The following is a 19115-nucleotide window of genomic DNA, read 5'->3' on the forward strand; positions in this document are numbered from 1 at the left end:
GTGTCCTGCGGTGGGTTGGCACCCTGCCCGGGATTGGTCCCTGCCTTGTGCCCTGTGTTGGCTGGGATTGGCTCCAGCAGACCCCCGTGACCCTGTGTTCGGATTCAGAAGGTTGGAAAATGGATGGATGGATGGATAGTTTCGAGTTGTGTTACACGCCACATTCACAACATAACTCATTCCAACAAGGGAGCTAGCGTCCCCTGCTGGGTACAGGTGGCTGTCAGTGTGCCAGTTTCTGTACACTGTGGCATAGCAGCAGGACACCAGGGGCCTCGTCCTGCGTCATCAAGATCCTCACCCAATCACAAATGATGTGCTGAGGACCAGAAGGAGAACAGCGTGGTCGGCCACCACCCACAAGAAATGCGTCAGGCTTTCTTCCCTTTGAAATCAGAGGATGTCCAGCATCGCCATTAGTGTGAAAAAGCTGGCAAAAAACACGAGACTCTGGGACACCCATCAGTAGTCTGAAGTGGTTTACAACCAAAACGCCACTCCTCAGAGGTGACAATAAAGCCTAAAGACAAAAACATGAGGACGGACGGGGGGTGCAGACAAATGGCAGCAGCTGCTTTTGGACCGATGAGTCCAAATGTTTGTCTGCAGTCCACTGAAGGGCTGGAGAATGGCCCATGGGTGAATGAGTTTCATCCTTGTAAACAGAGGGGGTTATTTGATCAACATTGGTAGCCCCCTTTACCATACAGGCAGTTTCTTACCCATCATGCATCAGGGAGGCATCTGGTTGGCCCCAAACACAAAGTCAAAATCATCCCAAGAGGAACAGGAAAAGCTGCATTGGATGGCATGGCTGCCACAGAGCCCTGATCTCCACATCATCAATGCCAGTCTGGAGTTACAAGTGAGAACAAAGCCCAGGCAAGGACCTCCAGATATGGACGGAGATCATTGAATTTTGTTTTTCTTGTTACTGCACTTTCATGATTATTGACTGTGAATGTGTTCCTACTTTACGCCATTTTCTTTTTCCACACGTGTCTGAGATCTTTGCCCAGCCTTGCATGTGAGGAGTCAGCCAGGAGGCACCATCACCATGTTGTTGTTCTGGCACACACAGTTAACATCTGCTCTCTGACAGAAAGCCAGGGAGACAGGACTATCAGCCAGAGCAGCAATGGAGTAACCTAACATGAAGAAGAAGAAGAACGTCCTCAAGTGGCCCACTCGGCCCTCGCCTCAGAGTTGACGTCCAGCCTACCTGGCACAACCTGAGGAGGACTGAGGTCATCTTCATCCATCATAGAGACAGACCCAAAAAGAGGACGTCCTGTAATCGTAGAAAGGGGGGGGCTTTAAAAAATCCTGTCGACATTTTTTCATACGAGGGTTGTTCATAACGTTTCAGCACTTTTATATTTTTGTTGGAAATGGTGAATGGCGGGTGAGAGGAGGAGTAATTGGGCATTAAAAAGTTGGTACGATGCTGGGAAAATTGTATCGCAGATGAAGGGGACGCTGTAGAAAAGTGATGTCCTTAATAAATAAGAGTTTAAAAAAGTGAAGAAACCTTCTGAACTTCCCTCGTAGTTTAGAGAATCTCGACAGAATCCAAGGCTGTGAGAGCCATTTGTGTGGAGAAAGCAGGAGGGAGCGCCTGTAGTGCCACAAGTTCATAATAAGCTCCGTGGTTATCAAGACGTCTTAACGTTTCTTGTGTTTCCATCTGTCGTTTTCCAGCAGGGACAGGGCCGCCGCTGCAGCAGGTGGGACGTTACCAGCAGGACCACATAAGGAGAACTGGGCGAGCAAGAGTTCTGTTTACGACGGCTTCTACACTCAAGACGTCATCATTAACATGGGAGAGGAGGATCAGAGGCATTTAACCAATGATGGGAAAGCTCCGAAAGAGAGGCCTATCTGGTTAACAGAGAGCACCGTACAGGGGGCTTACCGGGAGTCGGAAGACATGAAGGATGGTAAGAGGGGGGTGGCGGGGGCTTCCACATGTCTCTGTGTCTGGAGATTTATTGTGTAAATGAGGAAGAGTCAAACATGCGCCGGGCTCGGCGGCAGATTAGAATTTTACTGAATCTTTGACTGACAGCTCCCTGGCCATTCGGGGGGCAGCTGTGCACAAAGTGACATTGGTGTGATTTAGGGTCCTCCTCTTAGGTCTTTACTTATCTTGAAATGGATACAAACCTTTCTAGAAAGGCGACCCCCTGCCTCCAAGTTTACATGACCCACTGCCCACCCCTGCTTCATGACCCTCTTCTATTGGGAGGACTTGACTCTTTGCCTCCAAATGTCCATGACCCTCTGTGCGCTCCGACTACAGGACACTCAGGTCACTGGCAGACATTCTCAGCTGATTCTGCACTGATGGAGGGTGTTGGTAAGGGGGATGAGACAAAGGAGAGGAGTCAGGGTTAACTGAGCATCACCAAAACTAAGGAACTGCTTATTGACTTTCACCGCACCAAAGAGCCTCCATGTCTGATCAGTATTCAGTAGTGGATGTTGAGGTGGTGCAGTCCTACAAGTCCACATCAATAACAGATTGGACTGGTCTCAGAACACAGAGGAACTACAGCAGAAAGGGCAGAGCAGACTCTTCTTTTTTAGGACACTGAGTTCCTTTAATGTGAGAGATGACCAGATTGTTGGTCTGAGGAGTCCGAGCTTTGACCCTTGGCCTCGCCGGGCCTTTCCTAAAGGTGATGGTGAACAAGTCCTAACCCTAAGGTGCTAATGAGGGTCTGAGATTTGTTAAAAGTTATTGGAGACCTTGGATCTCCTGGGGTGCCCAGATGTTCTGCGCAAGGTTCCCCAGTTGTATGATTTGAAATGAATACACTGATCTGTTTAAAATGCTGAAAAGCATTTCCTGTTCAGCTTTAGGCCTCCTGGAGGTCAGTTCGTCATCTGCTGACTTCACTATTGACAGTTGACACCGACTTTGACCAGGGGTGCCCAGACTTTTGCATGCCACTGTATTGATTATATCAATTGTATACGTATTCAGCTGTTCGTTGGAGGCGTCCACCCAAATGTGTAGTAAATGTACAGCCTGTCATATTATGTCACATTATTGTCTTTTCCTCCAGGAGGCTTGGGAATGGAGGGTCTGCACAATGCCGAAGATGGAAAAGGCGCATTGCAAGACGAGAACGAGGAGGTGATGCGCGCCCTCCTGATTCACGAGAAGAGGAGTGCGGCTGCCGCTCCGGCAGCGGCAGGGACGGCGGCCGTGACAGGTGGGGCGTCCCTCTTCAGCGTCAACCCCAGCGATTCAGAAAGTGACACCAGCGAATCCGATGAAGATTCTCCAGTGCAGCCATCGGTGGTGCCTCACTACCAGAGGAACGAGATGGATGATGATGACGACGACGAATTCGAGGAAGTCGGCGATGATCCTACCGTCCTTGTGGCTGGCCAACCGTATTCATATAGCGTAGTAAGTCAAAGGCCCGAGCTTGTCAGCCAGATGAGCCCTGAAGAAAAAGAAGTGTACATCGAAATGGGACAGAAGATGTTCCAGGACATTTACGACTGAGGTGGACCTGCGCCTCCTTTTAAAAGACCGTTTCTGGTGTTTTTAGAACTCCTTGGACTTTTACTGTTACCCCTTTTTTTACTACTCGCGTTTCTAGGATAAGCCATATGAGCAGCACGTGTGCTGGTAGCTTTGATCAGATCTGCAATGGGACCACCCAGTGGGCACTCGTTACCAGCTTAGGCGTTTTATCATCTGTTTATTCTGCTGTTTGCCATTTTAAAAACATGACCCAGATGCCTAGTATTAGGATTTTATTTAAGAGATTACGTTTGCATGTTTTTTTCCCCTCTTTTTATATCCTAAGCAGGTTTTTCTCCCTTTTGGTTAAAACTGCGTGGATCGAGACGTGCCAAGTGACGACATCTGGGGGCCGCGGCAGCCCCCCTGGTCTTTGTGTGACTTTATGGCCAACGTCTTGTGACTTGTGCTCTGCTTCTCTTACAGAAGGCTGTGTGCTCAGAGCAGGACGCTGGCGGTGCCAAGACGTTCATACGGTAGATATAAATATTTATATATGCTTTATGATCTCACTTATAGAGGGGCTGTGTGTGTGTAACTATAGAGGATATCAAATACACACCGTGTGTGAAGTCAGCACTCACACACACACACACACACACACAGTGTGACCTGACGTACCGCGGCCGTCCACTCCTCAGATTCGGACCCCGTGCCCTCATTTATCACACAGGTGACGCAGTGCAAATTAACTTTACTGGCATCATTCTGACCACATGACTTTTATTTGTGTGTAGAATTTAAATTTTTTATTCACATTTCTAGAAATGCAAATATATATTTTTTAAATAATAAAATCAAGTAATAAAAACTATTCTCCTTTAAACTGTAACCACGGTCCCTGTATAAGTTATTACTTTTTTAGGTGCATTCGTATTTAATTCAGTGAGCATGTGCTGTCATCACCATTTCTGCCTGTCTGTCTGTCAGTCGACACTAGAGGGGGAAAATACCATCAAAACCCTGGCTAGACACGCAAAGCACCAAAAGTAAAAGGTTTACTTATCAAAGGCTTTTCGATACGTGAAGCTCCAAAGAGCTCACAGGGATGGCCTGAAAAGGCAACTCAATCGCGGCAAAGTCCCAATGCGGAGTCCAAAAACAGAGCTGAGGTCCGAAAGTCGTAAAAACAGACGTAGGGGGAAAACAGAGCACAGCGTTGGAATACCAGAAGCGCAGAAATCACAAGAAACTATGGAAGGGCCTCCCTTAAATGGGGTGGAGGGCTGTGATTGGCAGGTGGCCCCGCCCCTTGAGGAACCATCCACAAAATACAAGGGAGATAACCGAGGCCTAATCCACGTAAACACAAAGAAGAATGCACATCTCTCTCTCTCTCTCTCTCTCTCTCTCTCTCTCTCTATATATATATATATATATATATATATATATATATATATATATATATATAGAATCTAACATTAAAAAAAAAAAAAAACAACCCACCCAAAGAAAGCAAAGCCCATGTGAGTGTGTGGTGTAATGGCATGGCAGTCCCAAAAAGCTCATGGACAGGGCAAAGTCCCTCCAGGTGATCTCGGGGGGTTATTTGAAATTCTGAGGAGAAATCAGCGATGGCCAAACTTCGGGATGCGGCAAATGAGTGAAACTTCAAAAACGAGAGGGCTGAGAACTCCTGCGCTCACAAACGCACCGCGGGCAGCCCCTTCATGGCACTGGCACCACCCGCTGCCCTCAATATCATCATAAGATGAGAGGGGCCACAATTTACTGCATGTTTCATTGCCACCTCAGTGCCCTTCTGCCCACTCATTCTTTTCTTAGTTCCTGCCATTTTGGTGGCCACGTGGCTCTCCATTCGCACCCTCATGCCAGCCCTCTCTGTCCTCGTCACATTTATTTAAAGGGCCGATCTGCACCTGCCTTTGTTCAGCTTCCTGTAAACCCCAAGTTAATTAGGCTGTGCTGGGACCACCATGCAGTCCCAGTGCTGCCCCTCATTAGTCTCACGGGGGTCTGCCAATCAATCACAAGGGGGCAGCAGACTGGACTCAATGAGCCAGGCTGCTGGCACCAGTCGTGAGGGAAACCACCCAGGTTACTCAGATTTGACTCCCTTTAGCCCAAAACTTCACTCTGTCAGTTGTGTCGCACTGGTGGGCCGTCACTTAGTGGACCCACCGGCCATGAGCAAGCGGACTTCAGCGTTCCTCTGTCAAGAGCTGCTGGCAGTTCTCATAAATTAGGCTTCCATTTCCTTGGGCGGCTGTCAGATCCAATCGACTCCTCTGTCCACAAATGGGGCTTTCTGACTGAGCAGTTGGAGACCCCCACCACCCCCCCCAAAAAAAATACAAATACAACGAACTGCTTAGACGCACAGGCAACTCCTGCTTTAGCCATCGGGGCTTCTCATCTCATTGTGAGATCAATCTGAAGTGGACCACCGGAGACCCTGCAGTCAGACTCCGTCAGAGTGATTTATTAGCAAGAGACACAAACTCATAGAGACGGCAAAATGAACACAAACGCTTATCTAGTGCTCGTCATATCTATCTATCTATTATACAGATCATTTCATATTTATCTGTTAAGCGCCTTGAGCATGGGAAAGGCGCTATATAAATAAAATGTATTATTATTATTATTATATAGCGCATTTCACATATATCTATTATATAGTGCCTTTCACTGTATCTATTTATCTTAATACATAAAGCAGAATTGATGTATGTGTGTATGTATGTTTGTTTGTCCGCCATACAAATCTGCACCGGGCGTCCGATCGCCACCAAACTGGGCATGGGGCTCCTTTGTGACCAGGAGGAGGTCATGGGGTATATTTGGTTGGGAAAAATGTCCGTGGTGAAGCTCAGGGCACCTTTTCACCGACACAGCGTTTGGCACACGTCCCCATACTTATCATCGACAAGATGGCCTCACATTGCAACAGACGTTAACGTTTGGTCCCTGTGCATCGCTCTTTACCGATGTTTCTTTAAATTCCCAACTGATGGCGGAAGTGTCCAAGTATGAGAAGGCCGACTGCTTCCACCAGGTGATGGGGAACTGTCGTATGAATGTAAAACGTGAATGACTCAGTGCGTGTGACTGGTTTTCCGTATTTGTGGTGCTATTTGTTCGCTTTCTGACGTATTGTAAATAACATACATTCATCTCACTGTGGTGCTTATTACGTACGTAATACCTTGTAACGCATTATAAATGTCCTGCTTTTCGCTAATATAACCATGCCACCGAAAAAAAGACATAAATGTAGAAAGTCTATTTCAAGGACGTCTGGAACGTTGAGCAAGACACGAAGATGTTTTCATACCGAGAATTCTGCTGATTCCAAATGATTTACCCTTTGATCTCAAACGGCTACAATTTCCTGTTTGTTTGGATTTTGCTATGTCAATTAATAAGAGTCAAGGGCAATCACTGCAAGTTAAACGCATCAATTTGGAAAATCCATGCTTTTCACACGGACAACTCTACATAGCATGTTCTAGAGTGGGCAGTCCTCACAATTTGTTCATTTTCGCACCACAATGCAAAACAAAAAATGAAGTGTATCTACAGGCTCTGGAATGACCACTTATATTACCGATGACAATAAAATGGCAATCAGAAAACTGTTTGTTCTATTTCTGTGTTCTGTTTCTTTCATTTAGGAAATTCACTGGTCATAGATTCCCAGGCAACGCCAGGTACTCCTGCTAGTCTATTATATAGCGCCTTTCACTCTATCTATCTATATAGTGCCTTTCATATCTATCTATTAAGCGCCTTGAGCATGGGAAAGGTGCTATATAAATAAAATGTATTATTATTATTATTATATAGCACCTTTATATCTACTATATAGCACCTTTCACTGTATCTATTATATAGTGCCTTTCATATCTATCTATAATGCCTTTCACTGTATCTATTATATAGAGCCTTTCATATCTATCTATTAAACACCTTGAGCATGGGAAAGGTGCTATATAAATAAAATGTATTATTATTATTTTATAGCACCTTTGTATCTACTATATAGCACCTTTCACTGTATCTATTATATAGCACCTTTCATATCTATCTATTTTGCACCTTGAGCATGGGAAAGGTGCTATATAAATAAAATGTATTGTTATTATTATATAGCACCTTTACATCTACTATATAGCGCCTTTCACTGTATGTATTATATAGTGCCTTTCATATCTATCTATTATGCACCTTGAGCATGGGAAAGGTGCTATATAAATAAAATGTATTGTTGTTATTATATAGCACCTTTACATCTACTGTATAGCACCTTTCACTGTATCTATTATATACTGCCTTTCATATCTATCTATCTATCACGCCTTTCACTCTATATAGTGCCTTTCATATCTATCTATTAAGCACCTTGAGCATGGGAAAGGTGCTATATAAATAAAATGTATTATTATTATTATTATTATTATATAGCACCTTTATATCTACTATATAGCACCTTTCACTGTATCTATTATATAGTGCCTTTCATATCTATCTATCTATCTATCTATCACGCCTTTCACTCTATATAGTGCCTTTCATATCTATCTATTAAGCACCTTCAGCATGGGAAGGGTGCTATGTAAATAAAATGTATTATTATTATATAGCACCTTTACATCTACTATATAGCGCCTTTCATATCTATCTATCTATCTATGTATCTATATCTATAACGCCTTTCACTCTATCTATTATATAGTGCCTTTCACTCTACAATCATGGCCAAAATTATCGGCACCCCTGGAATTTTCCCAGAAAATGCACCATTTCTCCCCGAAAATTATTGTAATTTCAAATGTTTTGGTATCCACATGTTTATTTCCTTTATGTGCATTGGAACAACACAAAAAAAACAAAAAAAAAGCCAAATCTGACACCATGTCACACAGAACTCCAAAAATGGGCCAGACAAAATTATTGGCACCCTTTCAAAATTGTGGGTAAATCGTTTTACTTCAAGCATATGATGCTCGTTTGAACTCACCTGTGGCAAGAAACAGGTGCTGGCTATATAGCAATCACACCTGAAGCCAGTTAAAATGGAGACAAGTTGACTCAACCTTTCTGTTGTGTGTCTGAGTGTGCCACACTAAGCATGGAGAACAGAAAGAAGAGCAAAGAATTGTCTGAGGACTTGAGAACAAAAATTGTGGAAAAATATCAACAATCTCAAGGCTACAAGTCCATCTCCAGAGATCTTCATGTTCCTTTGTCCACTGTGTGTAACATGATCAAGAAGTTCACAACACATGGCACTGTAGCTAATCTCCCTGGACGTGGACGGAAGAGAAAAATTGATAAAAGACTGCAATGAAGGACAGTCCGAATGGTGGATAAACAACCCAATCAACTTCAAAACATATTCAAGCTGTTCTGCAGACTCAGGGTGCATCAGTGTCAGCTCGAACTATCCGTCGACATCTGAACGAAATGAAACGCTATGGCAGGAGAGCCAGGAGGACCCCACTTCTGACACAGAAACATAACAAAGCCAGACTGGAGTTTGCCAAAATGTACTTGAGGAAGCCAAAATCCTTCTGGGCGAACGTCTTGTGGAGAGATGAGACCAAGGTAGAGCTTTTTGGTAAAGCTCATCATTCTACTGTTTACAGAAAATGGAATGAGGCCAACAAAGAAAAGAACACAGTACCTACAGTCAGACATGGTGGAGGTTCAAAGATGTTTTGGGGATGTTTTGCTACCTCTGGCACTTGATGCCTGGACTGTGTGCAAGGCATCATGAAATCTGAAGACTACCAAAAAGATATTGGGGCGCAAAGTAGGGCCCAGTGTCAGAAAGCTGGGTCTGCGTCAGAGGTCATGGGTGTTCCAGCAGGACAATGACCCCAAACATACCTCTAAAAGCACTCAGAAATGGTTGAAGACAAAGCGCTGGAGAGTTCTGAAGTGGCCAGCAATGAGTCCGGATCTAAATCCGATTGAACACTTATGGAGAGATCTCAAAATTGCTGTTGGGAGAAGGCGCCCTTCAAATCTGAGAGACCTTGAGCAGTTTGTAAAAGAAGAGTGGTCAGAAATTCCAGTTGAGAGGTGTGACAAGCTTGTTGATGGTTAGTGGAAGTGATTGATTTCAGTTATTTATTCCAAAGGGCGTGCAACCAAATATTAAGTAGAGGGTGCCAATAATTTTGTCCAGCCCGGTTTTTGAGTTTTGTGTGACATGATGTCAGATTTGGCTTTTTTTCTCTGTTTTTTTGTGTTGTTCCAAAGCACATAAAGGAAATAAACATGTGGATACCAAAACAGGTGTAATTACAACAATTATCTGGGAGAAATGGTGCATTTTCTGGGCAAATTCCAGGGGTGCCGATAATTATGGCCATGACTGTATCTATCTATTATATAGTGCCTTTCACTCTATCTATCTGTCTATAATGCCTTTCACTCTATGTATCTATTATATAGTGCCTTTCTATATATATAGCTATTATATAGTGCCTTTCACTATCTATTATATAGTGCCTTTCATATCTATCTATCTATAACACCTTTCACTCTATCTATCTATTATGTAATGCCTTTCACTCTATGTATCTATTATATAGTGCCTTTCATATCTATCTATCTATCTATCTATCTATCTATCTATCTATCTATAATGCTTTTCACTCTATGCATCTGTTATATAGTGCCTTTCTATATATATAGTTATTATATAGTGCCTTTCACTCTATCTGTCTATCTATCTATAATGCCTTTCACTCTATCTGTCTATCTATCTATAATGCCTTTCACTCTATGTATATTATATAGTGCCTTTCACTCTCTATTATATAGTGCCTTTCATATCTATCTATCTATCTATCTATAATGCGTTTCACTCTATGTATCTATTATATAGTGCCTTTCATATCTATCTATCTATCTGTCTATCTACAGTATAATGCCTTTCACTCTATGTATCTATTATATAGTGCCTTTCACTCTATATATCTAGCTATCTATTATATAGTGCCTTTCACATCTGCGTGCTCCTCCACAATATTCCTGTCCCAACACATACAAAGCCAAAAAATGTCAAACAGCCCGAAGTGCCAAGAATGACAAAAATCACAATAAGGAGACGTCGCCAACACCAAGTGCATATAATGGACCACAAGGGACTACAATTCCCATGAGCCTTTGTAGGTCTGGGGGCGGTCCTTCAACCAATTTTGACAGGTGGCCAAGTGCCAAATGAAGGCCTTGACTACTTCTAGAAAGGAGGGATTTCACTTGTTTGATTTTTTAATAAATTTGCTAACCTTTCTTTTGTCATTATGGGCTGTTGATTGTGGATTGATGGGCCCAAATGGCCCATTTTCTCCATTTAAAAGGAAACCAAACCCATGATGAAGTGAGTGGTGGGCTCTGCCTTTGAATACATTCAAACGTTGGCTTATTTTTCAGATGAACACTTTAATGGTGGACTGGTTTCCTATCTCGAGCTGAAGGGTCTTGTCATGTCACGCTTATTCTGAGGTTCTAGGAGATGGGTGGAATGTTGACAGCTAACCGGCCGATCAGATCAGCTCCAGCATCCCAATGTCGCGAGTCTTCAGCTTGATACAGAAGCTGAGACTTAAGGGGCGTCTCATGGTCAATCTACAGCTTCAGGACCCTGCAACTAAAAGCTCAACACCCCCACACTTCTATTTTGTTAATCCTTGTATTGTTTAGCAGGCCGGCATGTTGAGATCTTAAAGCTCACTTGGGTTTGGAGTTAGAAAGTTGAGGGAGGTAAGCAGAGCCTCGGCCATTTGAAGCTTTACATTTAAGGAGGAGGATTCTGAAATCTACCTGATCTGGAAGCCTGTGAGATAACTCCAGCAGAGCCCCTAAATCCTCTATCCTCCACGGTGGGACGCGCCAGCTTTGGTGTAGGCAGACCAGACCCCTGGACGCTGCAGCCTGGCACACTTTCCTCATTGCCACTTACCCACAGTGCTTTACTCCTTCCCATGATGCTCTCTGCTCCTCAGGCACTAACTTTTAAGGACAGAGATGGCCGCTGGTCCACTTTTTTATTGTTTGTGTTTTTACACTTGACAGGTTATGTGAGTGGTGGGCTTTGGGAGGTTAACCACCATCTGTAAGGGTCGTGCCCCCCTGACCCCAGCAATCGATCAGCTCCATCACTGAGTGTGACAGAGCAGGATGTGAGATTTGGCTTAGGAAGACCTCTGAAGAGGTCCTCTGCCAAAAATTGAAATACCCCTCAGGATTGTCCCATCAGCACCAGCAGCCCCCTCGATATTAAATGGCTGTCACCACCTGACCCGCTGAAGCTCGTCACCGGAGACGCGCACAACCAGGAGGACGACATCCGTGTGGGACGTCTGTGCTCGAGAATGCCAATAGAGAATTCCAGCACGGATTTGACCTTTGACACCAGAACTCGTTTACAAGGTCTGCCCTCCGGCCTTTCAGAAATGTGAAATCTGCTGATGGCGGCGCCGTGACTGGAATGTCACACCATCTCAGTGACTTGGGTGACACGTGAGCCCCTTGTGCTTCTGTTTATTAAGAGAGAGAGGAAAAAACACCTGAGATACACCAGGACAGCCGGGACCACCTGGCTCAGAAGAAGAGAGAGGTCTGCTGGCAAAGTAACAATAAAAGAAATGACATTAAGTGACACATGTATCTCACTGTTGGCACACAGGTTACGTGGGTGGCAGCCAGTTGGGGGCGTACTGATGAGAAAAAGGTGGAATGAAGAATTGACGGATGGATGGGCAAATCAAAAGAACTGCAGAAGGGTGGGTGGGTTAAGGGGGCAGGGTGGACATATGGAGTGATGGACAGACAGACAACTCCATGGATTTAGTGGTGAAAGGATAATGAATTTATAAGCATGTGGACGAGAAGTTAGATGCTCTGAATGGACAGTTGGATAGATGGATGGATGGATAAAGAGAGTTTTGCACCGCCAGTTGGATGAATGGAACAGTAGTAAGTGGACAGAGAGGTTCATGGATGGATAGATGGACAGAGGTGTGGCTGCACAGATATACTGACAGACAGGTGGATGATGGATGGACGGTTAGATGAACTCATAACTCTACAGAGAGCAGGAACAAGCCGGTGAATGGATAAATGAAGAAACCAATGAAGCCATTGATGGATGAAAGACTTGGAGATAGATCATTGGATGGACAAATAGACATATGAATAGATGGATGAACAAATGATTGAAATGGTAAAAATTAGACATATGGGTGGATGGACAGATCAACAATGAGGTATGGACGGCTAGAGATGTGAACATTCTTATTCTTATTTCTCCAAAACAACGTAAAGTCGAAAATCTGAAGGTCCCCAAAGACCAGCTGGCCACCTCACTTCATGGTGTCTGTGGTTCTTTGCGTGAAGACGTACTTTCTAACATTTGTATGAACCTTCCCTCTGTGTCCCCCTGTTCTTGTTGAAGACCTTAACAGTTGGGTGCCCTCATCCCCTGATGGTTCTGTCACCTCTTCATCTCCACTTGTTCAACTGTAATCACTGGGTCTCTTCAGTCTCTCCTCGCTGATCACTGTCTGTGGTCCTGAAGGTGGCTGACTGTCTGCACTCCCACCATGGCCTGAGGAGTGGAGAGGAGGTGTTCTGATATAAGAGGGGTGGTCACTACAGGGGGATAAAACTGATGAGCCACAGCATGAAGTTATGGGAAAGAGTAGTGGAAGCTCAGTTAAGAAGTGAGGTGATGATTAGTGAGCAGCAGGATGGTTTCATGCCAAGAAGAGCACCACAGATGTGTTGTTTGCTCTGAGGATGTTGATGGAGAAGTTTAGAGAAGGCCAGAAGGAGTTGCATTGCGTCTTTGTGGACCTGAAGAAAGCAAATGACAGGGTGACTGAGAGGAGCTGTGGCACAGTGGGTAGCACTGCTGCCTCACAATAAGGAGACCTGGGTTCGCTTCCCGGGTCCTCTCTGCATGGAGTCTGCATGTTCTCCCCGTGTCTGGGTGGGTTTCCTCCCACAGTCCAAAGACATGCAGGTTATGTACATTGGTGATCCTAAATTGTCCCTAGTGTGTAGGTGTGTGTTTGCCCTGTGGTGGTCTGGCAACCTGCCTAGGGTTTGTTTCCTGCCTTGCGCCCTGTGTTGGCTGGGATTGGCTCCAGCAGACCCCCGTGACCCCGTAGTTAGGATAGAGCAGGTTGGATAAGGGATGGGTGGATGTCTCGATCATACCGATCATCAGACAGCAGCATCCCATTGTCTGATTGATTTCTTGTGGAGCTGCACATCTCACTAGTCTTTAGATGTTATGATGGATTCTGCTTTGGAGGAGTTAAGTGGACTGGACTGGTGGCTTTTGTTGAGTTGAATGGTCCGTTCTCGTCCTCGTTGTTCTGATGTTCTAATCAGCAAATACAGGAACAGATGTGATTGGTGAGGTAACTTAGTGCACACCGAGAGGAAAATGCTGGGAAGGCCCACCAAAAACCCCACAACTGATCACGTGTCAGGGTACCTGGGAAGTAGCTGGTGGTGGAGTTCATTCTCAAAGGTGTCACTAGACGAGGGTACCACATGGGCTGCCTGTGTGACCCCCCAAATCACGTTGTCAACAGTGTCTTATACTGTGGACATATGGACGGACTCCCACAATAACTATAAGGGTGTCCTGGAGTGGTGTTCACTCTGAAAGGCGCTATATAATAATAATAATTCACTACATTTATATAGCGCTTTTCTCAGTACTCAAAGCGCTGTCTCCAGTTGCCAATGTTGTCTTCCTGTTTGACCCCCAAGCCACTTCACCTGCCCGGGATGGTCTCACAGAAATGTGGATGTACTTCTACATCAGCCAAAAACGGGCTTTGAGGCGATGCTCACTCTGGAAGGCGCTATATAACTGTAGAGTCACAGCATTGGAACTTCCTGTTTGACCGCAAGTGACTTCACCAACCAAGGTGTACATTGAAAGAGTGCAGGGGGTCAAGTGGACCACCATAAAAGGCACTATATGGCATCAAAGTACCAATCTCCAGAACTAAATCTAGAAGTTACTGTGTCACAATTATTTGTCATTAACACTAGAATTACCAAAGCCTACAAAAACACCGTAAGTCCGCTATGCAAGGCACTATATAGCATAACAAGGTCAGTTCCCACCATAGTCTACCGGCCTGACCTCAGATGTCTTCCCTTACCATGACTTTCATTATATCTATCCATCCATCCATTATCCATCCCGCTATATCCTAACTACAGGGTCATGGGGGTCTGCTGGAGCCAATCCCAGCCAACACAGGGCGCAAGGCAGGAAACAAACCTCGGGCAGGGTGCCAGCCCACCACAGGGCACACACACACACACCTACACACTAGGGACAATTTAGGATCACCAATGTACATAACCTGCATGTCTTTGGACTGTGGGAGGAAACCCACCCAGACACGGGGAGAACATGCAGACTCCATGCAGAGAGGACCCGGGAAGTGAACCCAGGTCTCCTTATTGTGAGGCAGCAGTGCTACCCACTGTGCCACTGTGCCGCCCGACTTACATTATAGGAATGTGAAAAGAGTTCCACAACAATTAAAACAGCACCTTGAATTGGTGTTTACTGTGAAAGGCACTATATAATTACAATTGACTATATATATAAGTATATATAAGCCATGGCTTAGTATCCACCATGTTTGACCCCAAACCCCATTCCCTCCATTGTTGCTTAAATGTGGCCTGACTTCAACAATACGTATGAGGAGTTTTGAGATGGTGCTCGCTATGAAAGGTGCTATATAATGTCTCTATACCAGACCCCACTGTGGCCTCCATGTTTGTACCCAAAGCCACAATAGAGAGACACCTGACAGAGTGGTCTTAGGTAAGGCGCTATAATGGTGTCAGTGGTTCCATTGCCACAATATAACACTAAGCGGCTCCATCTGCTGAGCTCGTTTAAATATGGAAACAACACCAAAGAGTCCTGCAGTGAAGTTCAGCATGCAAGGCACTATATATGAGTGCTGCACCGATCCCAAGCGTGGTCTCCCTGTCTGACCCCAAGCCAGTACACCTGCTGGAGCTTCAATTACAGAAATGTGAAAGAAGTTCTGCATCAGCTAAGAGGGATTTTGTGATGATCCCCCCCCCCCCCCCCGAAAGGCACTATATAGACTCATGACAGCATGGACGTTGACACCCCATCAGCCAAGGTTTACATTGAACGAGTGTTCATTAGTGTTCAAGAGGCATGGTGCTCATTGTGAAAGGCACTACAGGGCATCAAAGAAACAATTACAGCTTGGGGCAAACTTATCTGGAGTTCATTCACAAAGAAAGGCGCTATATGGCATAGCAAGATCACAAACCGCCATAAGACCAGAGTTGTGCCTTAGAATTGTGTTGGTGGTGAAAGGCACTATATAGTATAACAGGTTTGGCTCCCTGTCTGACCCCCAATCACTTTACCTGCATTATGTTGTAGAAATACGGACTTGAGATGGGGTTCGCTATGAAAGGCGCTATATAGGTTCTCTGGTCCAGTCCCCACTGTGATCTCCCTGTTTGAACCCAAAGCCCCTTCACCTGCCAGGACTTCTAATAAGGAGCGAGTAGTGCAGGAGCCGTGGAGGGTTTGACGGTGGTGCCCACCATTTAAGGTGCTATACGGGGGGGTGTCACTGATTCCATCCCGGCTATTGGCCTAGAAAGAGCTCTCCAGTAGCAAAGTGCCAGGCGCTATATAGGATCACTGGATCAGTCTCAACCCGAGGCTCTTCGTGTGACGCCCACCTAGTTTCCCTTTGTACAAATATTGAAAGGCGCTATATAACATCACAGGGTCAGTGCCGACTCCCTGCTTGAGTCCATGTGGGTCACTTCACTGGCTGGCAGTGCCCAGGTCTGTGGCCGTCTTTTGTGTGTGGTCATGATGAAGGGTGATTGGTATCACCTGTCCCTTCTCCTTGTGGGCACTGCCCACCTCTTAAGAGTTCTTTCTCAAGTCAAATTATCACATGGGCACCATGGAGGTCCAGCAGCAGGTGTTTATGGGCACAGCCAGGCTGTACCTCATGACAATGAAGTGTCACGTCACCCCTTTGTCAAAGCCACCAATATCCCATTGTTCAGACATGCTGGTTTTGAAGCTAGCACTCCAGTTTTGCTCCTCTTATGGGGTCTCACCTCACTAGAGTGGCCACTTACACCAGCCTTGTAATGGAGGGTCCGTCAACGTCCCACCTGCTTTCAGTTTTCATTTTCATACCAAATAATGGACATCAGGAGCTGAAGAGCCTCTCATTTAAACCGTTTTAGCGCAGAGCGCCCCCTTTAGGAGTAACCGTGAAATGCAGGAGTTATAATGCATGCCATGAGTATGTGCAGCAGGTGGCGCTGTGCCCAATAGTGATGATGTGGTGGCTCGGCCCAAGGAGGGCGAAGATGAAATAGACCCTCGAGGGACTGAGCCTGGGAGTGTAGCTCTGTATTGTGTCACTCGGAGAGCTCTGGGGACAAAGAGAAAATACAAAGAGCCCACCTCTCTGGGCGCGGATCTCGCCAGGGTTAGTCTGCCTCTTCCTGCTCCTGGCATCTCGTCTCTCATTTAATTTTGTTGATTGACATGTTTAGCCTTGAAGCTCAAAACGAAAGAAGAAGAAGAAGAAGCAGAAGCCATCTTTGAATTACTGAAGACATTCAATGGGATTGGGTGAGTTTGTTGATGGGGGCGGAGGGCTGGGGGGCTTCAAGGGGTCCACGTATGAGGTGACAGCTGACCATGTAACCCGCCCGGCCTCACCGAGTGTTGTCCTGGGTGATGGGAATGGGAAACCGGAGAAGACTTTAGACTGCAAGAAGCGAATGTGTTATAAATAAACCATTTGTAGATTATATAGCGCCTTTCCAAGAAGAAGTCCACCTCATGCACCAATGGTGGTACTTTATATCAATGTAAGAGCTGACGAGTCACACACACACAGACTTAGTGGTGGGCATTGGACTGACTTTATATAGCGCCTTTCTGTGCTTATTGGTTTAACCCATTTGACACCATTTGTGTTTTTATAATCAAGCACGCCTTCTGTAGAGAACTGGGGTCCTGTGCTCTTCAGTTCCACACTTTAACCACTAGGGGGCCACACTGTGTCTTTGAATGACTTCATGAATGCCATTACAGTCAACAGAGTTTGGTTTTACTCCATAGAGCGCCTTTCTGTGGCAAACATGGTGCTTTACCCATCTGTTTGTAGGCTTCTGTGAGGACTGGCAGGTGATGTGGCTGACAAAGGTACACCTAGAGGATTGGGGTCTTACAGTGCCATGCTTTAGCCACTTACACCGTGTGTTCAAATCGGCCATCCATTCATATTCCAAACCTGCGTGTCCTGAGGAGGGTCGTGGGGAAGCTGCAGCCAACCCAGCACCCGCCTGGCACAAGGCAGGAAGCACACCTGGACTGGGCTGTGTAACACGTGCCATCAGAATGAAGACATGTTCATATTAGTGTATATAGCGCCTTTCTACAACGAGTCCCTCCTTTCAGTGACATAACGTGTTGAATCTGCCACCTGCTGATGTCATATAGCGCCTTTCTATGTTGAGTGTCATGCCAGTGTATTTCCCCAGTTTCGTAAAGATCTTGGTAGATTTTTATGATGACTGCCAGGTAAAGCGGCCCACTCAAAGGAGACCTGGGGGGGGGGGGGGGGGGGGGGGGGTCTTGTGTTTTATAGTGCCACGCTTTAGCCACTAGGGGGCCATACTGGCTATTCGAATCAATGGCTTCATAAATGCCATTGTAATCAGTGAGTGCTGAGCCTGTGACCTGCTGACTTTATATAGCGCCTTTCATGCCAGTCTTCTGTGCCAGCCTGGTACAGGTGTTTGATGATTTTTTTACTTTCTGGTCACTGGACGGTCACATGGGTCACTCAGGAGGGTGAGCTCTTTGAATTGAACTGGGAGCAGGATGATACTTTAACCACTAGGGGGCCACACTGGCTATTCAGATGAATAAGTTTCAGAATATCATTGCAGTCTATAAATAATAATAATAATAATACATTTTATTTTTATAGCGCCTTCCCCATGCTCAAGGTGTTTAATCTTTGTGGTATATAGTGCCTTTCTATAGCGAATCCCATGCCCTGGTAATCTTGCTATTGCCCGCATATTTCTGTAATGTGGTTACTAAAGAGGTGAAGTGACTCGCACAGCGACCTACTGTCTTCATAAAGCGCCTTTCTACCCTCCACACCATGCCAGCCTGTCTTACCAATCTGGTGTAATCATCTGTAGGTTTTTACGAGGACTGGCTGGTGATGTGGCTCAAGCGAGTACACCTAGAGGACTGGGGGTCTTGCAGTGCCATGCTGTAGCCACTAGGGGGCCACGCTGTGTATTCCAATTGCCTGTCACTTCCTATTCCAAACCCGCTTGTCCCGAGGAGGGTCGTCAGGGAAGCGGCAGCCAGTCCAGCATGCGCCTGGCACAAGGCAGGAACACCACCTGGACAGGGCTGCTTAACCCGTGCCATCACAATGAGAGCCTGGTAGCAGTATTGTTTAGTGACCACGGGGTCTGCTGAGATCAGTAATCACAGTAAGTG

At 45.6% G+C, this 19115-nt stretch overlaps 1 protein-coding gene across 2 annotated transcripts in view; it reads left to right on the forward strand.

Moving 5' to 3' along the window:
• Positions 1-4740, forward strand: part of gtf2e1 (general transcription factor IIE, polypeptide 1, alpha) — a 148159-nt gene extending 143419 nt beyond the window's left edge. The window contains exons 4-5 of one of the 2 annotated variants that reach the window (XM_028799228.2): positions 1702-1940; positions 3072-4739. In XM_028799228.2, coding sequence (XP_028655061.1) covers positions 1702-1940; positions 3072-3520 — 688 coding nt within the window. In that variant the 3' untranslated portion in view covers positions 3521-4739. Of the gene's footprint in view, positions 1-1701; positions 1941-3071 lie in introns of both variants that reach the window. The other variant, XM_051926353.1, reaches the window with a different exon arrangement.
• The last annotated feature ends 14375 nt before the right edge of the window (positions 4741-19115 follow it).

The sequence above is a fragment of the Erpetoichthys calabaricus genome, chromosome 4 (assembly GCF_900747795.2).
Source record: "Erpetoichthys calabaricus chromosome 4, fErpCal1.3, whole genome shotgun sequence".
Lineage (NCBI taxonomy): Eukaryota > Metazoa > Chordata > Cladistia > Polypteriformes > Polypteridae > Erpetoichthys > Erpetoichthys calabaricus.